Source organism: Orcinus orca, chromosome 17, assembly GCF_937001465.1.
Source record: "Orcinus orca chromosome 17, mOrcOrc1.1, whole genome shotgun sequence".
NCBI lineage: Eukaryota > Metazoa > Chordata > Mammalia > Artiodactyla > Delphinidae > Orcinus > Orcinus orca.
This window is the reverse complement of record NC_064575.1, coordinates 58,868,836-58,886,244: the sequence shown is the minus strand read 5'-3', so window position 1 is coordinate 58,886,244 and position 17,409 is coordinate 58,868,836. Positions and strand designations below refer to the sequence as shown.

The following is a 17,409-nucleotide window of genomic DNA, read 5'->3' as shown; positions in this document are numbered from 1 at the left end:
GGTAAAAAGAAACAGACAATTTGAACAGACTGATCACTAGACATGAAATAGAATTTTCAATTAAAAAAAAAATAACCAAAAAAACTCCCTACAAACAAAAGTCCAGGACTGGATGGCTTCTCTGTGGAATTCTACCAAACATATAAAGAATTTATACCTATCTTTCACAAATTATTCCAAAAACCTGAGGATAAGGGAACACTCCCAAATTCATTCTAGGAGGCCACCATTACTCTAATACCAAACCTGACAAAGATACTACAAAACAAGAAAATTACAGGCCAATATATTTGATGAATATAGATCCAATAATCCCCAACAAAATGTTAGCAAACTGAATCCAACAATACATAAAAAAGATCATACACCATGATCAGATTGGATTCATTCCAGGGTTGCAAAGATGGTTCAACATACACAAACCAATCAATGTGACACACCACATTAACAAAAGGAAAGATAAAAACCACATGATCATCTCAATAGACACAGAAAAGCATTTGACAATATTCAACATCCATTCATAATAAAAACGCTTATCAGGGCTTCCCTGGTGGCGCAGTGGTTGAGAGTCCACCTGCTGATGCAGGGGACGCGGGTTCGTGCCCCGGTCCGGGAAGATCCCACATGCCGTGGAGCAGCTGGGCCCATGAGCCATGGCCGCTGAACCTGTGAGTCCGGAGCCTGTGCTCCGCAACAGGAGAGGCCACAACAGTGAGAGGCCCGCGTACCGCAAAAAAACAAAACGCTTATCAAAGTGGGTATAGAGGGAACACATCTCAACATAATAAAGTCCATTTACAATAAACCCACAGCCAACATAATACTCAACAGTGAAAAGCTGAAAGCCTTGCCACTAAATTCAGGAACAAGACAAGGATGCCTACTCTCACTGCTTTTACTTAACATAGTATTGAAAGTCCCAGCCCCAGCAATCAGATAAGAAAAATAAAATAAAATATATTCACATCAGAAGGGAACAGGTAAAACTTACTATTTTTTTTCACATCTTTATTGGAGTATAATTGCTTTACAATGGTGTGTTAGTTTCTGCTGTACAACAAAGTGAATTGGCTATATGTATACATATATCCCCATATCCCCTCCCTGTAAAACTCACTATTTTTAGATGACTTAATACTTTGTATAGAGAACTCTAACGTCTCCACACAAAACTATTAGAACTGATCAATGATTTCAGCAAGGTAGCAGGATACAAGATTAATATACAGAAGTCTGCTATATCTCTATACACTAATAGTGAAATATCAGAAAGAGAAAGTAAAAAAACAATCCCATTTAAAATCGCATCAAAAAGAATAAAATACCTAGGAATAAACTTAACCAAGGAGGTAAAATACCTATACTATGAAAATTATAAAACATGGATGAAGGAAACTGAAGATTACACAAAGAAGTGGACAGATATCCCATGCTCTTGGATTGGAAGAATTAATATTGTTAAAATGGCCATACTACTCAAAGCAATCTTCAGATTTAATGCACCTATCAAAATACCCATGACATTTTTCACAGAACTAGAACAAATAATCCTAAAATGTACATGGAACCACAAATGACCCAGAATTGCCACGGCAATTCTGAGAAAAAAAGAACAAAGTTGGAGGTAAAACCCTTTCAAACTTCAGACTATACTACAAATCTACAGTAATCAAAACAGCATGGTATTGGTACAAAAATAGACACATAGATCAATGGAACAAAGCCAGAAACAAATCCATACACCTATGGTCAATTAATCTATGACAAAGGAGGTAAGAATATACAATGGAGAAAAGACAGTCTCTTCAACAAGTGGTGTTGGGAAAGGTGGACAGATACATACAAAACAATGACATCAGACCATTCCTTCACACCACATACAAAAAATAACTCAAAATACTTTAAAGACCTAAATGTAAGACTTGACACCATAAAACTCCTAGAAGAGAACATAAGTGAAACATCCTTTGACATAAATCATAGCAATATTTTTAGATCAGTCTTCCAAGGCAAAATAAATAAAAGCAATAATAAACAAACGGGGCCTATTCAAACTTAAAACCTTCTGCACAGCAAAGGAAACCAGCAACAAAATGAAAAGACAACCTACAGAAAGGGAGAAAATATTTGCAAACAATGTGAAAAAAGGGGCTAATATTCAAAATATATAAATAGCTCACACAACTCACTATCAAAAAGACAAACAACTCAATCAAAACATGGGCAGAAGACCTAAATAGACATTTCTCCAAAGAGGACATACAGACGGCTAACAGGCACATGAGAAGATGCTCAACATTGCTAATTATTAGAGAAATGTAAATCAAAACTACAATGAGGTATCACCTCAAACCAGTCAAAATGGCTATCACCAAAACGTCTACAAATAATAAATGCTGAAGAGGACGTGGAAAAAGGGAACCTTCCTATACTGTTGGTGGGAATGTAAATTGGTGCAGCCACTGTGGAAAAGAGTATGGACGTTCCTCAGAAAACTAAAACTAGAACTACCATATGATCCAGCAATCCCACTCCTGGGTATCTACTTGGAAAAAACAAAAACTCTAATTTGAAAAGATATATGCACCCTAATGTTCATAGCAGCACCATTTACAATAGCCAAGACATGGAAGCAACCCAAGTGCCCATCAAGAGATGATTGGCTTAAGAACATGTGAGATAGAGAGATATATATACATATAATGAAATATTGTCATTTGTAGCAACATGGATGGACCTAGATAGTATAATGCTTAGTGAAATAAGTCAGACAAAGACAAATACTACATAATATCACTTACATGAAGAATCTAAAAAATAATACAAATGAATCTATATACAAAATAGAAACAGACTCACAGATACAGAAAACAAATTTGGGTTACCAAAGGGTAAAGGGAAGGAGGGAGGGATAAATTAGAAATATGGGGTTAACAGATATAAGCTACTATACATAAAATAGGCAAGCAACAAGGATTTACTGTAGAGTACAGGGAATTATATCCAATATCTTTTAACAACCTATAATGGAATATAATCTGCAAAAAAAACTGAATTACTATGCTCTATACCTGAAACTAATACAATAGTATAAATCAACTATACTTCAATAAAAAAATAAAATACTTAAGAAAAAAACCAAGCACTTATAGGCAGATAGATTTTGAAGAGTACCCTAAACACCGATAGAATGCTTTCTACCAAGTTGGTGCTGAAAAACTAATCAAGTGGAATTACACATGCCTTTAACTTAAAATCACTTACTCCTACTTTGATATGACAGAGAAGTTTTATGCTGTCAGGGATCTTCCTCCCCTTAACTTCACTTCCTCTACATTCTTAAAACTAGACATTGGTCTCTATTGCCCCCAAAGAAAAGTGAAATCTCATCAGAAATACAAAGAGAAACAAAATAATATTGACTTGGGAACATCAAGAACTCAAGCTCATCAATGAGGATATTTCTGGGATAATTTAGCTTAACTGGATTTCTGCTTTACCCAACTAGAGTACCCACCCCCATCATAGCTACACTCCTGCCCCTTCCCTATCCTTCCCCAAATAAGAAGATTCCTCTGTATTGGCCTGGAATAGTCTCTATGTTCCACATTCCAGCTCCCCATCTCTAGGTGGAAGAATTAGACTACCTCTAACATACTTATGAAGATTTCCCTTTGGCTTTAATTTGGTTCTCTTTCTTTTCTTTTATCTTCTTTTGTTTTTTTTTTTCTTTTTGGTTGGGGTATAAGAAAAAAATTACCATAAAAATGGCAACATTTTGCTTTTCTTAAATAGGCAGAAAAAAGAAAAGAGAAAGCCTAACTGATTTTCACAGCTTCTAAAAACCTAACCAAACTCAGGCTTTATTTTTCCTCTATACTATAACAATTTCACACCTCTGTTCACTCTTCAACCTCTGCAATTCGGTTCCTAAAAGAGATCTTAAGGTCACTAATTCATTCCATGTTACAAAATCTATGAATATGTTTCAGTCCTCATCTATGATCATATGTGTTAGTCTCTCCTTTTGAAATCCTTTCTTACAACAGCCACTTCTGTTTTACTCTTTGAGCTCTGGTCATTCCTGTATATCCTTTTGCAGGATCATCTTCATCCACCCACCCAACAGATGGGGGACTTCCAAAAGTCTGGGTAGTAGACAACTTTTCAGTCTCACCCTCTGTATTTTTCTGAGAAAAATCACATCCACTGCTTTAATCATCATATATACTATGATCATCCCCTCCCCCATATTTATATCTCTCATCCAGGACTATTCTCTGAGATTTATTTCTTTATTTTCAACTTCTTATCCTACATTTCCATTTGGAAGTCTCAAACTCAGCATATTCAAGTCCAGCATATACAAAAAGCAAGGTTTTGATCTTTCCCCTAAAATATGATTCTACTTCTGTTTCCCTATTTTAGTGACCCTTACAGAACTAAGAGCTCTACTTGAACCTTTCTCACTTAACCACTCACATCCAGTCCATCACAAAGTCCCATTGATTTAAATTCTAACTCAAAGCCATTGACTATTCACCCTCTAGATTATTACTAATCTACTGTAAGAATCACCATCTTTCACCTGGATTACTGCAGTAGCCTCCTAACTGATCTCCCTAGATTCATCTAGCTTTTCTCTAACCTGTTCTCCATACTGCAGCCAGTGTGATATTTTCAAAATGCAAATGTAGTTATTTCCCACCTACCATTCCCAACCACCCTCATAGCATCTGAGTCCAAGATTGTCAATAGACACAAACTAATCCAGGCAAGTGTGAATGCATGTATGTGTAGGTGGAAATAAAAAAGAAAGATCTACAGAAGCAAGTCTGAGAATATGTCTGATTGTGTATGCCTAATTATGTTTCAAAGCCTCCCCCAAAATTTCTAGGCTTGTCCACCATTTGAATTCATGTATGCCTTTTCACAGGAAATGTCAAGTTTTCTGTATGGTAAAAATTTTCATCACTTTCCATTTTTATTTTTCTCTCTTCATGGCACACAGAAGTCATATAACATGGCTGAATTTCAGGGAGCTTTGCTTTTTTGAGAGGCAGCATGGTGAAGCAGTAAGAGCTTGGATTAGAAAGTCGAACAGATGTGGATTTAAATCACAGCTCTGCAACTTATTATAATTTGAGCTTAGTTCCTTATTTATTTTTATTTTTTAGTTCCTTATTTTGAAATGAGAATCTCTCATAGGTTTTTTTGTTGTTGTTTTCTGGGGGTGGGTAAGAATTTGATGAGTTCATCTATGCAAATATTCTAACATATTATCTGATGTGCAATAGGTGGCCAGTGAATGTTTGTTCCTTCCTACCAGGATGGGTGGTGCCAAAATATTCTCATCCAAAGAAAATCCCCAGATCATTTGCAAATTTCTCCACAGCCTAAGTTTGCTTCAGAGACACTTGGAAGTGAGTGTTGAGTTGAAATTTTATTTTTGTTGATTCATTTTAGCTAACATATTAAGCATTACCTACATGCTAAGCTTCATGCTATGCAATTTACATTCATTATTTAATATCCACAAATTCTCTGTGATGTATCATACTATCCAACTTTATGGCTAAAAAGTGCCAGAGCTCAAATTTGAACTCAGGTCAACTGACTCCAGAGCTTCTGATTTTATCTATAGGATTCTAACATCTCTCACAGAGAGAACAAATCCAGAAAACTCAGAGGAGAAATAATGCCTTTATCTAAGTTTCAGCAAGGACCTATAGAACCCTTCATTTTGCTAAAATCCAGAGCCAGAAACTCAAACATATGAACTTCTTTACATGAAGCAATTTTACTTCATTACATTACATGGCAATTCTAAGATTACAGACCTAAAATGTACTTAATCTTTCCATGCTCGATATTACACAAATAATCTTTCTGGAGTTATCACATTTAATACTTCTGGCTGTATTAAATATAGATACCTTAAAGGATTATTCATGCAGCATTAAAGATAGGAATTTGGCAAGGAGAGAGAATTTTAACTGTGATCTTTATAGAATCAAGAATAGATTAGGAGCCTGATTTTGACAGCACTGTGTATGAAAGAATGTAAGCCTCTATCTTTAAAAAAACTGGTATGTTTTCAAACAAACTTTCTCTGAAAGGAAAGTTCAAACCCTAGAAAGTATTCCAAATGTACAGGGCTGTGCACCCAAAATAGTTATGCAACATCATATGTAGTAAGTTCATATATAAGGAAATATTTTTTTCCCCAAGGCTGACTAAGGGTTGAAATCTATCCCATAAGGGAGTTCTATGGCAGTACCCAAAGAAAAACACATGTCTGTCCGATAGTCCACAAAGAAATCCATAGGAAAATATGAGAGATGTGTCTGGAATATTAGTTCACAAATCTGACTGCATTCGTAGTATTTGTGGAAGTTTGGATTCAAAAACCAACGTGAAAACCACAGAGTACCTATAGCTAATAGAGTCATTGCTTTACTTTGTTGGTTCCTGCTAACCCTGAACTGCTGTTCTGTAAAATCTAATAAATATGACGGAATCTACTAATGTTTTGTGTAAGTATATACTACATAGAGGAATCTAAGGGCAAAGACTTTGCTGGCTGACAAGTCTCAGCTTGCCTTTGTCCATGTCATTTTATCATTTGAAATAGTGAAGATGTACTAAGGTATACTTAACAATCTTGTACAATGCTCTGAGTATATGATAGAGTTGCAATGGTATATTAATCAACTGAACAATATCTCTAAGAGCACTAATGATTTTTGTTTTGTTTACTCATTTCGCTATCTCTTAGGAGTCACAAAGGGACTTTTTTTTAACATCTTTATTGGAGTATAATTGATTTAAAAGGTGTGTTAGTTTCTGCTGTATCACAAAGTGAATTAGCTATACATATACATATGTCTCCATATCTCCTCCCTCTTTCTTCTCCCTCCCACACTCCCTACTCCAACCCTCTAGGTCGTCACAAAGCACAGAGCTGATCTCCCTGTGCTATGTGGTGGCTTCCCACTAGCTATCTATTTTACATTTGGTAGTGTGTATATGTCCATGCCACTCTCTCACTTCGTCCCAGCTTACCATTCCCCCTCCCATTTCCTCAAGCCCATTCTCTACGTCTGCTTCTTTACTCCTGTCCTGCCCCTAGATTCTTCAGAACCATTTTTTTGTTGTTGTTGTTTTTTAGATTCCTTATATATGTGTTAGCATACGGTATTTGTTTATCTCTTTTTGACTTACTTCACTCTATGAAAGTCTCTAGGTCCATCCACCTCACTAAAAGTAACTCAATTTCGTTTCTTTTTCTGGCTGAGTAATATTCCATTGTATATATGTGCCACACCTTCTTTATCCATTCATCTGTCAATGGACATTTAGTTGCTTCCATGTCCTGGCTATGTAAATAGTGCTGCAATGAACGTTGTGGTACATGACTCTTTTTGAATTATGATTTTCTCAGGGTATGTGCCCAGTAGTGGGATTGCTGGGTCGTATGGTAGTTCGGTATTTAGTTTTTTAAGGAAACTCCATACTGTTCTCCATAGTGGCTGTATCAATTTACATTCCCACCAACAGTGCAAGAGGGGTCCCTTTTTTCCACATCCTCTTCAGCATTTATTGTTTGTAGATTTTTTGATGATGGCCATTCTGACCGGTGTGAGGGGATACCTCATTGTAGTTTTGATCTGCATTTCTCTAATAATTAGTGATGGTGAGCATCCTTTCATGTGTTTGTTCGCAGTCTGTATATATTCTTCGGAGAAATTTCTATTTAGGTCTTCTGCCATTTTTGGATTGAGTTGTTTGTTGTTCTGATATCGAGCTGCATGAACTGCTTGTATATTCTGGAGATTAATCCTTTGTCAGGTACTTCATTTGCAAATATTTTTTCCCATTCTGAGGGTTGTCTTTTCATCTTGTTTATGATTTCCTTTTCTGTGCAAAAGCTTTGAAGCTTCATTAGGTTCCATTTATTTATTTGTGTTTTTAAATCCATTTCTCTAGGAGGTGGGCCAAAAAGGATCTTGCTGTGATTTATGTCATAGAGTGTTCTGCCTACATTTTCCTCTAAGTTTTATATTGTCTGACCTTACATTTATGTCTTTAATCCATTTTGAGCTTATTTTTGTGTAGGGAGTTAGGGAGTGTTCTAATTTCATTCTTTTACATATAGCTGTCCAGTTTTGCCAGCAGCACTTACTGAAGTGGATATCTTTTCTCCATTGTATACTCTTGCCTCCTTTATCAAAGATAAGGTGACCATATGTGCATAGGTTTATCTCTGGGCTTGCTATCCTGTTCCATTGATCTATATTCTGTTTTTGTGCCAGTACCATACTGTCTTGATTACTGTAACTTTGTAGTATAGTCTGAAGTCAGGGAGCCTGGTTCCTCCAACTCTGTTTTTTTTTCTTAAGATTGCTTTGCTATTCGGAGTCTTTTGTTTTTCCATACAAATTGTGAAATTTTTTGTTCTGCTTCTGTGAAAAATGTCATTGGTAGTTTGATAGGGATTGCATTGAATCTGTAGATTGCTTTCAGTAGTACAGTCATTTTCACAATGTTGATTATTCCAATCCATGAATATGTTATATCTCTCCATCTGTTTGTATCTTCTTTGATTTCTTTCATCAGTGTCTTATAGTTTTCTGCATACAGGGGTATTTTGCCTCCTTAGGTAGGTTTATACCTAGGTATTTTATTCTTTTTGTTGAAATGGTATATGGGAGTGTTTCCTTTATTTCCCTTTCAGATTTTTATTCATTAACGTATAGGAATGCAAGAGATTTCTGTGCATTAATTTTGTATCCTCCTACTTTACCAAATTCATTTATTAGCTCTAGTAGTTTTCTGGTGGCATCTTTAGGATTTTCTATATATAATAACAAGTCATCTGCAAACAGTGACAGTTTTACATCTTTTCCAATTTGGATTCCTTTTATTTCTATTTCTTCTCTGACTGCTGTGGCTAAAACTTCCAAAACTATGTTGAATAATAGTGGTGAGAGTGGGCAACCTTATCTTACTGGAAATGGTTTCAGCTTTTCACCACTGAGGACGATGCTGGCCTTGGGTTTGTCATATATGGCCTTTATTATATTGAGGTAAGTTCCCTTTATGCCTACTTTCTGGAGGGTGTTTATCATAAATGCGTGTTGAATTTTGTCAAAAGCTTTTTCTGCATCTATTGAGATGATCATATGTTTTTTCTCCTTCAATTTGTTAATATGGTTTATCACATTGATTGATTTGCATATATTGAAGAATCCTTGCATTCCTGGGATGAATCCCACTTGATCACGGTGTATGATCCTTGTAATGAGCTGTTGGATTCTGTTTGCTAGTATTTTTTTGAGGATATTTGCATCTATGTTCATCAGTGATATTGGCCTGTAGTTTTCTTTTTTTGTGACATCTTTTTCTGCTTTTGGTATCGGGGTGATGGTGGCCTCGTTCAGGAGAGTTCTTCCCTCTGCTATATTTTGGAAGAGTTTGAGAAGGCTAGGTGTTAGCTCTTCTCTAAATGTTTGACAGAATTCGACTGTGAAGCCATCTGGCCCTGGGCTTTTGATTGTTGGAAGATTTTTAATCACAGCTTCAATTTCAGTACTTGAGATTCGTCTGTTCATATTTTCTATTTCTTCCTGGTTCATTCTTGGAAGGTTGTACTTTTCTAAGAATTTGTCCATTTCTCCCAGGTTGTCCGTTTTATTGGCATATAGTTGCTTGTAGTACTCTCTCATGATCCTTTGAATTTCTGCAGTGTCAGTTGTTTCATCTTTTTCTTTTCTAATTCTGTTGATTTGAGTCTTCTCACATTTTTTCCTGATGATTCTGGCTAATGGTTTATCAATATTGTTTATCTTCTCAAAGAACGAGCTTTTAGTTTTATTGATCTTTGCTATTCTTTCCTTCATTTCTTTTTCATTTACTTCTGAACTGATCTTTATGATATCTTTCCTTCTGCTAACTTTGGGGTCTTTTTGTTGTTCTTTCTCTAATTGCTTTAGGTGTAAGGTTAGGATGTTTATTTGAGATGTTTCTTGTTTCTTGAGGTAGGATTGTATTGCTATAAACTTTCCTTTTAGAACTGCTTTTGTGGCACCCCATAGGTTTTGGGTCATCATGTTTTCATTGTCATTTGTTTCTAGGTATTTTTTGATTTCCTCTTTGATTTCTTCAGTGATCTCTTGGCTATTTAGTAGTGTATTGTTTAGCTTCCATGTGTTTGTATTTTTTACAGACTTTTTCCTGTAATTGATACCTAGTCTCACAGCGTTATGGTCAGAAAAGATACTTGATATGATTTCAATTTTCTTAAATTTACCAAGGCTTGATTTGTGACCCAAGATATGATCTATCCTGGAGAATGTTCCATGAACACTTGAAAAGAAAGTGTATTCTGTTGTTTTTGCATGGAATGTCCTATAAATATCAATTAAGTCCATCTTGTTAAAGTATCATTAAAAACTTGTGTTTCCTTACTTATTTTCATTTTGGATGATCTGTCCATTGGTGAAAGTGGGGTGTTAAGGTTCCCCACTCTTATTGTGTTACTGTCAATTTCCCCTTTTATGGCTGTTAGCATTTGCCTTATGTATTGAGGTGCTTCTATGTTGGGTGCATAAATATTTACAATTGTTAAATCTTCTTCTTGGATTGATCCCTTGATCATTATATAGTGTCCTTCTTTATCTCCTTTAATATTCTTTATTTTAAAGTCTATTTTGTCTGACATGAGAATTGCTCCTTCACCTTTCTTTTGATTTCCATTTGCATGGAATATCTTTTTCCATCCCCTCACTTTCAGTCTGTATGTGTCCCTAGGTCTGAAGTGGGTCTCTTGTAGACAGCATATATAGGGGTCTTGTTTTTGTATCCATTCAGCCAGTCTATGTCTTTTGGTTGGATCATTTAATTCATTTACATTTAAGGTAATTACCAATATGTATGTTCCTATTACCATTTTCTTAATTGTTTTGGGTTTGTTTCTGTAGGTCTTTTCCTTGTCTTGTGTTTCCTGCCTAGAGAAGTTCCTTTTGTTGTAAAGCTGGTTTAGTAGTGCTGAATTCTCTTAGCTTTTCCTTGTCTGTAAAGGTTTTAATTTCTCCATCAAATCTGAATGAGATCCTTGCTGGGTAATCTTGGTTGTAGGTTTTTCCCTTTCATCACTCTAAATATGTACTGCCACACCCTTCTGGCTTGCCGAGTTTTTGCTGAGAAATCAGCTGTTAACCTTATAGGGATTCCCTTGTATGTTATTTGTTGCTTTTCCCTTGCTGCTTTTAATATTTTTTCTTTGTATTTAATTTTTGATAGTTTGATTAGTATGTGTCTTGGCATGTTTCTCCTTGGATTTATATTGTATGGGACTCTCTGCACTTCCTGAAGTTGATTGACTACTTCCTTTCCCATATTAGGGAAGTTCAACTGTAATCTATTCAAATATTTTCTCAGTCCCTTTCTTTTTCTCTTCTTCTTCTGGGAACTCTATATTTCAAATGTTGGTGCATTTAATGTTGTCCCAGAGGTGTCTAAGACTGTCCTCAATTCTTTTCATTCTTCTTTCTTTATTCTGCTCTGTGGTAGTTATTTCCCCTATTTTATCTTCCAGGTCACTTATCCGTTCTTCTGCCTCAGTTATTCTGCTACTGACTCCTTCTAGAGAATTTTAAATTTCATTTACTGTTCATCATTTTTGTGTGTGCTTTAGTTCTTCTAGATCCTTGTTAAACGTTTCTTGTATTTTCTCCATTCTATTCCCAAGATTCTGGAGCATCTTTACTATCATTATTGTGAATGATACTTTAAATTATTACTGTGAATTCCTTTTCAGGTAGACTGCTTATTTCCTCTTCATTTGTTTGGTCTGGTGGGTTTTTACCTTGCTCTTTCATCTACTGCATATTTCTCTGTCTTCTCTTTTTGCTTAACTTACTGCACTTGGGGTCTCCTTTTTGCAGGCTGCACGTTCATAGTTCCCATTGTTTTTGGTGTCTGCCCCCAGTGACTAAGTTTGGTTTAGTGGGTTGTGTAGGCTTCCTGGTGGAGGGGACTGGTGCCTGTGTTCTGGTGGATGAGGCTCTATCTTGTCTTTCTGGTGTGCAGGACCATGTCTGGTGGTGTGTTTTGGGGTGTCTGTCAAGTTATTATGATTTTAGGCAGCCTCTCTGCTAATGGGTGTGGTTGTGTTCCTGTCTTGCTAGTTGTTTGGTATGGGGTGTCCAGCACTGTAGCTTGCTGGTCATTGAGTGGAGCTGGGTCTTAGTGTTGAGATGGAGATTTCTGTGAGATCTTTCACCGTTTGACATTATGTGGGGCTGGGAGGTCTCTGGTGGACCAATGTTGTGAACTCAGCTCTTGTACCTAACAGGCTCAGGCCTGACACCCAGCTGGAGTACCAAGACGCTGTCAGCCACATGGCTCAGAAGAAAAGGGAGGGGAAAAAAGAAAGAAAGAAAGAAAGAAAATTAAATTACAATAAAGTTATTAAAATAAATTTTAAAATTATTAAAAAATGAATAAAAGAGAGAAACCAAAGCAATAAACAAATCCACCAATGGTAAAATGCACTAAAACCTATACTAAAAACAAACAAACAAAAGACAGACAGAACCCTAGGATAGATGGCTAAAGCAAAGCTCTACAGACAAAAATCACACAAAGAAGCGTACACATACACACAAAAAGAGAAAAAGGAAAAAATATATATACATATTTAAAAAAAGGAAAGAGAGCAACCAAATCAATGACAAGAAGCTCTAAATTCTAAACTAAGATAAACATAAAACCAGAAACAAATTAGATACAGAAAGCAAACCCCAAGTCTACAGTTTCTCCCAAAGTCCACTGCCTCAATTTTGGGATAATCTGTTTTCTCTTCAGGTATTCCAGAGATGCAGGGTACATCAAGTTGATTGTGGAGATTTAATCTGCTGCTCCTGAGGCTGCTGGGAGAAATTTCCCTTTCTCTTCTTTGTTCACACAGCTCCTGGGGTTCAGCTTTGGATTTGGCCCCGCCTCTGCATGTAGGTCACCTGAGGACGTCTGTTCCACACCCATACAGGATGGGGTTAAAGTAGCAGCGGATTAGGGGGCTCTGGCTCACTCACGCCATGGGGAAGGAGCCTGCAGCAGGCGGAGGCTGGTGTGACATTGTAACAGCCTGAGGCATGCCGTGTGTTCTCCCGGGGATGTTGTCCTTGGATCATGGGGCCCTGGCAGTGGCAGGCTGCACAGGCTCCCTGGAGGGGAGGTGTGGATAGTGACCTGTGCTTGCACACAGGTTTCTTGGTGGCCGCAGCAGCAGCCTTAGCGTTTCATGCCTGCCTCTGGTGTCCGCGCTGATAGCCACGGCTTGACCCATCTCTGGAGCTTGTTTAGGCGATGCTCTGAATCCCCTCTCCTCATGCACCCCGAAACAATGGTCTCTTGCCTCTTAGGCAGGTCCAACCTTTTTCCCGGACTCCCTCCAGGCTAGCTGTGGTGCACTAGCCCACTTCAGGCTGCGTTCACACAGCCAACCCCAGTCCTCTCCCTGGGATCTGAACTCCAAAGCCCGAGCCTCAGCTCCCAGCCCCACCCCACCCCAGTGGTTGAGCAGACAAGCCTCTCAGGCTGGTGAGTGCTGGTCGGAACAGATCGTCTGTGCAGGAATCTCTCCGCTTTGCCCTCTGCACCCCTGCTGCTGCACTCTCCTCCGTGGCTCTGAAGCTTCCCCCCTGTGCACCCCCTGTCTCCACCAGTGAAGGGGTATCCGAGTGTGTGGAAACTTTTCCTCCTTCACAGCTCCCTCCCAGAGGTGCAGATCCCATCCCTATTCTTTTGTCACTGTTTTTCTTTTTTCTTTTGCCCTACCCAGGTACATGGGGAGTTTCTTGTCTTTTGGGAAGAGTGAGGTCTTCTGCCAGCATTCAGTAGGTGTTCTGTAGGAGTTGTTCCACATGTAGATGTATTTTTGAGGTATTTTGGGGGAGGAAGGTGATCTCCACGTCTTACTCCTCTGCCATCTTGAAGGTCCTCCCCATTAATGATGTTTTTAAGAGGGCAGTGTTTAGCTAATAAATGTCTCTGTTTCTCTTTTTTATACTTTCAAAGGATTGACTAACTTTCATCTTCAGAACAACTTGTAGCCAAAGTATCAACAAATCCATTTAAAAAAAACAAGAGCATAGAAAATATTGAGTGGCAGACTTTAAAGAGCCATCATTAAAAAAATATTAGTCACAATGAATCTTTTTATTAAAATATCTTTTCAGATAATTTTAAAATAATTAGAAATGGTAAAGAAAGTTAGATAGGGCTGCTTAATTCAACTCCTACATAATAGAAGGATCCATTCTCACAAAATAAGATAAACTTGCATTGATGTGGCAGGTACATCCTAAGGTGATCCCAGTGAGTTACCTTGTATAATCCTTTCCCCTTCAGTGTAGGAGGAATTTGTGACTCGCTTCCAACCAACAGAAACAGCAAAGATGATAGAATGTCAGTCAATTCCTTGATTTGGTTATGTTATATAGAAATGGTAATGTGATATTGTTATTCTTGTGATTATATAATGTTATTGTATTAGTTTTCTAGGGCTGCCATAATAAAGTCCCACAAATTTGGTGGCTCAGCAAATAGCAGAAATGTATTTTCTCACAGTTTTGGAGGCTAAAAGTCTGCAATCAAGGTGTCTGTAGGCTGAAGGCTCTAGGGGAGGACTCTTTTCTTGCCTCTTCTAGCTTCAGTGGTTACCAGAAATCCTTAGGGTTCCTTGGCTTATAGCAGCCAAACCCCAATCTTTGGCTCTGCTGCCATATGACTGTCTTCCCTCTGTTTGTCTGTATGCCTCTATTTTCTTGCAAGGACAAGTTATTAGCTTAGGACCTACTCTACTCCAGTATGACCTCATGTTAACTTGACTAATTATATCTGCAAAGACCCATTTCTAAATATGGTCACTTTGTAAGGTTTCAGGTAGACATGAATTTGAGGGGACACTATTCAACATAGTATGGTTATATAAGACTTAGTCTTAGCAGACAGGAGGGACAAACTCCTTCCCATTGGCTTGAAGAAGTAAGCTTCCAGGTTTTGAAAGGGCTTATGAGGGAGCCACAGAGCAAGAAACTGCCAGCAACCTCTAGAAGCTGAGAGCTGCCCCTGGCTGACAGCCAAAAAGAAAATGGGGACCTCCATTCTACAACCATAAGAAAAGGAATTCTGCCAACAACCAGAGCTTAGAAAAAGACCAAGCCCCAGAAATGAATTAGCCTTGACTGCAGCCTTGTGAGACCCTGAGCAGAAGACCCAGCTAAACCATGCTGAGACTCCTAACCCATGGAAACTGTGAGATAACAAATACGTATTATTCTAAGCCACAAAATCTGTTGTACTTCATTATACAGCAATAGAAAACTAATACAATTGGCATAGTGCTTTAAAGGTTTCATTCACTGTACCTCACTTATACTTCCCAAACACAAATCCAAAGGCATTTCTTTCAGACATCACATGGATCATTGTGAATGACCTACAATATTTGAGGATGTTTAGAATATCAGTACTCAGAAGAACCTCAGAGATCAGACATTTCATTCCTCTCATTATGCAAATGAAAAAAACAGAGCCAGGACATAGAAATTGACTCTTGACCACCAGAGTACCAAGTACAAAAACAAACACGAATTCACAGTTCTCTTGGGATCAAGTCCAACATTTTTTCACCAACTCACTGGGATCCCTTGAGATCCCTAATGTCAAACAACAGAAGAGTTAAAAATAAATCAGACTTTTAGAAGATGCAAATAAGTTATACAACTTAATAAATGTCAATATTCACAATTAGCACAATTAACTCCTAGAAAAGTGCCAGTCATATTGCAGCACTCAATAAATATTTGATAAATTAAAAAATTAATATATGTTTTTATATTCTGAATCATAAAAGACACAAGCCCATCCCCACATATCTTGATCTAGAGGCAGAAGACCTTTGTGGGCAAAAGCCATGTTGCAATGTTGATGTCAGACCCACCTGAGTTTGAATGTGAGCTCTAAGTAATATTCATTTGTAAACTTAGGAGATTTCCTCAAAGTCTCAGCTTCCAGTTTCCTCATCTGCAAAATGAAGGTAATAACAATGACCTCCCACTGTTGTGCTCAGGTTCAAACAAAATAATAAATGAGAATGCTTGGCATTTACAGAGTACTCGATAAACGTCACTCTCTTTCCATTCACTGACGAATTTTGTTTTAAATGAAGAACAATTTTTCCACTTACCTTCAGATAATTCTCTGAACCATAATCTGTGTCAGAGGCATTTAATACAAATGTACTTTTAATTCTATATTAGGAGACATTTGCTTTGAAAACAATTTTCTGTTGTATGGATTTATTACTCTTTTTGGTTCTAACCACCTATCTTTTGTCTCCTCAACAAACTCAGTAGAAAATAAAGGTCTAAAAGTCTAGGGAAGAAAAAAATTTTATTTGACTAGGCCTGAATTTATTGACACTTAGGAACCACATAAAAAAAGAAAAAAGGCAGCAGCCTGAAGATTCTTAAATTAATCATTGATTAGTAGTTTACATAACTTAGAGGTAGTAATCCAAAACCTGTTTCAAATTAGATGACAGCAAAAAAGTGATGTGGAAGTAGTTACTGTTAAACTGGAATTCTTCTGATTGCACTATTTATCAGGTAGTATTTCAGATAATTAAATAGAACTATGAGTAACATGAAAGATTATAGTTATGGTTCATTTTTGCACAGGTCTGTTGAGACTTAGAAATTATGTGCAGGCAGAGTTGGAAAAATTCCAAAATGGACCATATTAAATTAGGCAACAGCTGGTGAAGAAGGTTTAGTTTAGGGACTGTCCTGACAGCTGGAAAAAAAGTGATATGTGGTCCATACTGAATGTCATATTAAAAATTAGCAGTAAATAATTACAAGTTAACTAGAAATGTACTGTCTTGATTTCAAAGCTTAAACAATCTTCCTTGGGCTATATTAAGACCATTTTAAAGTTCTTTAATCTCTGCTCAAGAGAATTTATTTTCTAGCAGGTGTGCCTTAAAACTAAAAATGTAGACATGACTTAAAATCATTTCCATGAGCTTCAAGCACTTCCACATGTTTAAAAAAATAGTCATTTCAATGTTGCTTGAAACTCAGGGAAGGTCATGGGGAGAGGAAGCTGTGAAAACCTTAATCCTGCAAATGCCATGACACACGGCATGATGCAATGGGGTATGGAGCCAGAAGGGTTGGGTTCAAGCCTCTGCTCTGCTAATTACTAAGTAGGAGGTTTGGGGTAAATTCATGCCCTTTTCAGATCTTAGTTTTCTCGTTCAACTTGGCAATAATAATATCTACCTTCCAAACTATTGTGAGGAGTAAGTGATCTATATATAGTATCTAGGACAAT

At 37.2% G+C, this 17,409-nt stretch overlaps 1 protein-coding gene across 2 annotated transcripts in view; it reads right to left on the bottom strand.

Annotated features, from left to right (window-relative positions):
* Window positions 1-474: 474 nt before the first annotated feature.
* EMC2 (ER membrane protein complex subunit 2) overlaps window positions 475-17,409 on the bottom strand; it is a 111,836-nt gene continuing 94,901 nt past the window's right edge. The window contains exon 2 of one of the 2 annotated variants that reach the window (XM_049700422.1): window positions 475-16,095. In XM_049700422.1, the coding sequence (XP_049556379.1) occupies window positions 9,006-10,436 (1,431 nt within the window). In that variant the 5' untranslated portion in view covers window positions 10,437-16,095 and the 3' untranslated portion in view covers window positions 475-9,005. The remainder of the gene's footprint in view (window positions 16,096-17,409) is intronic. The other variant, XR_007472570.1, reaches the window with a different exon arrangement.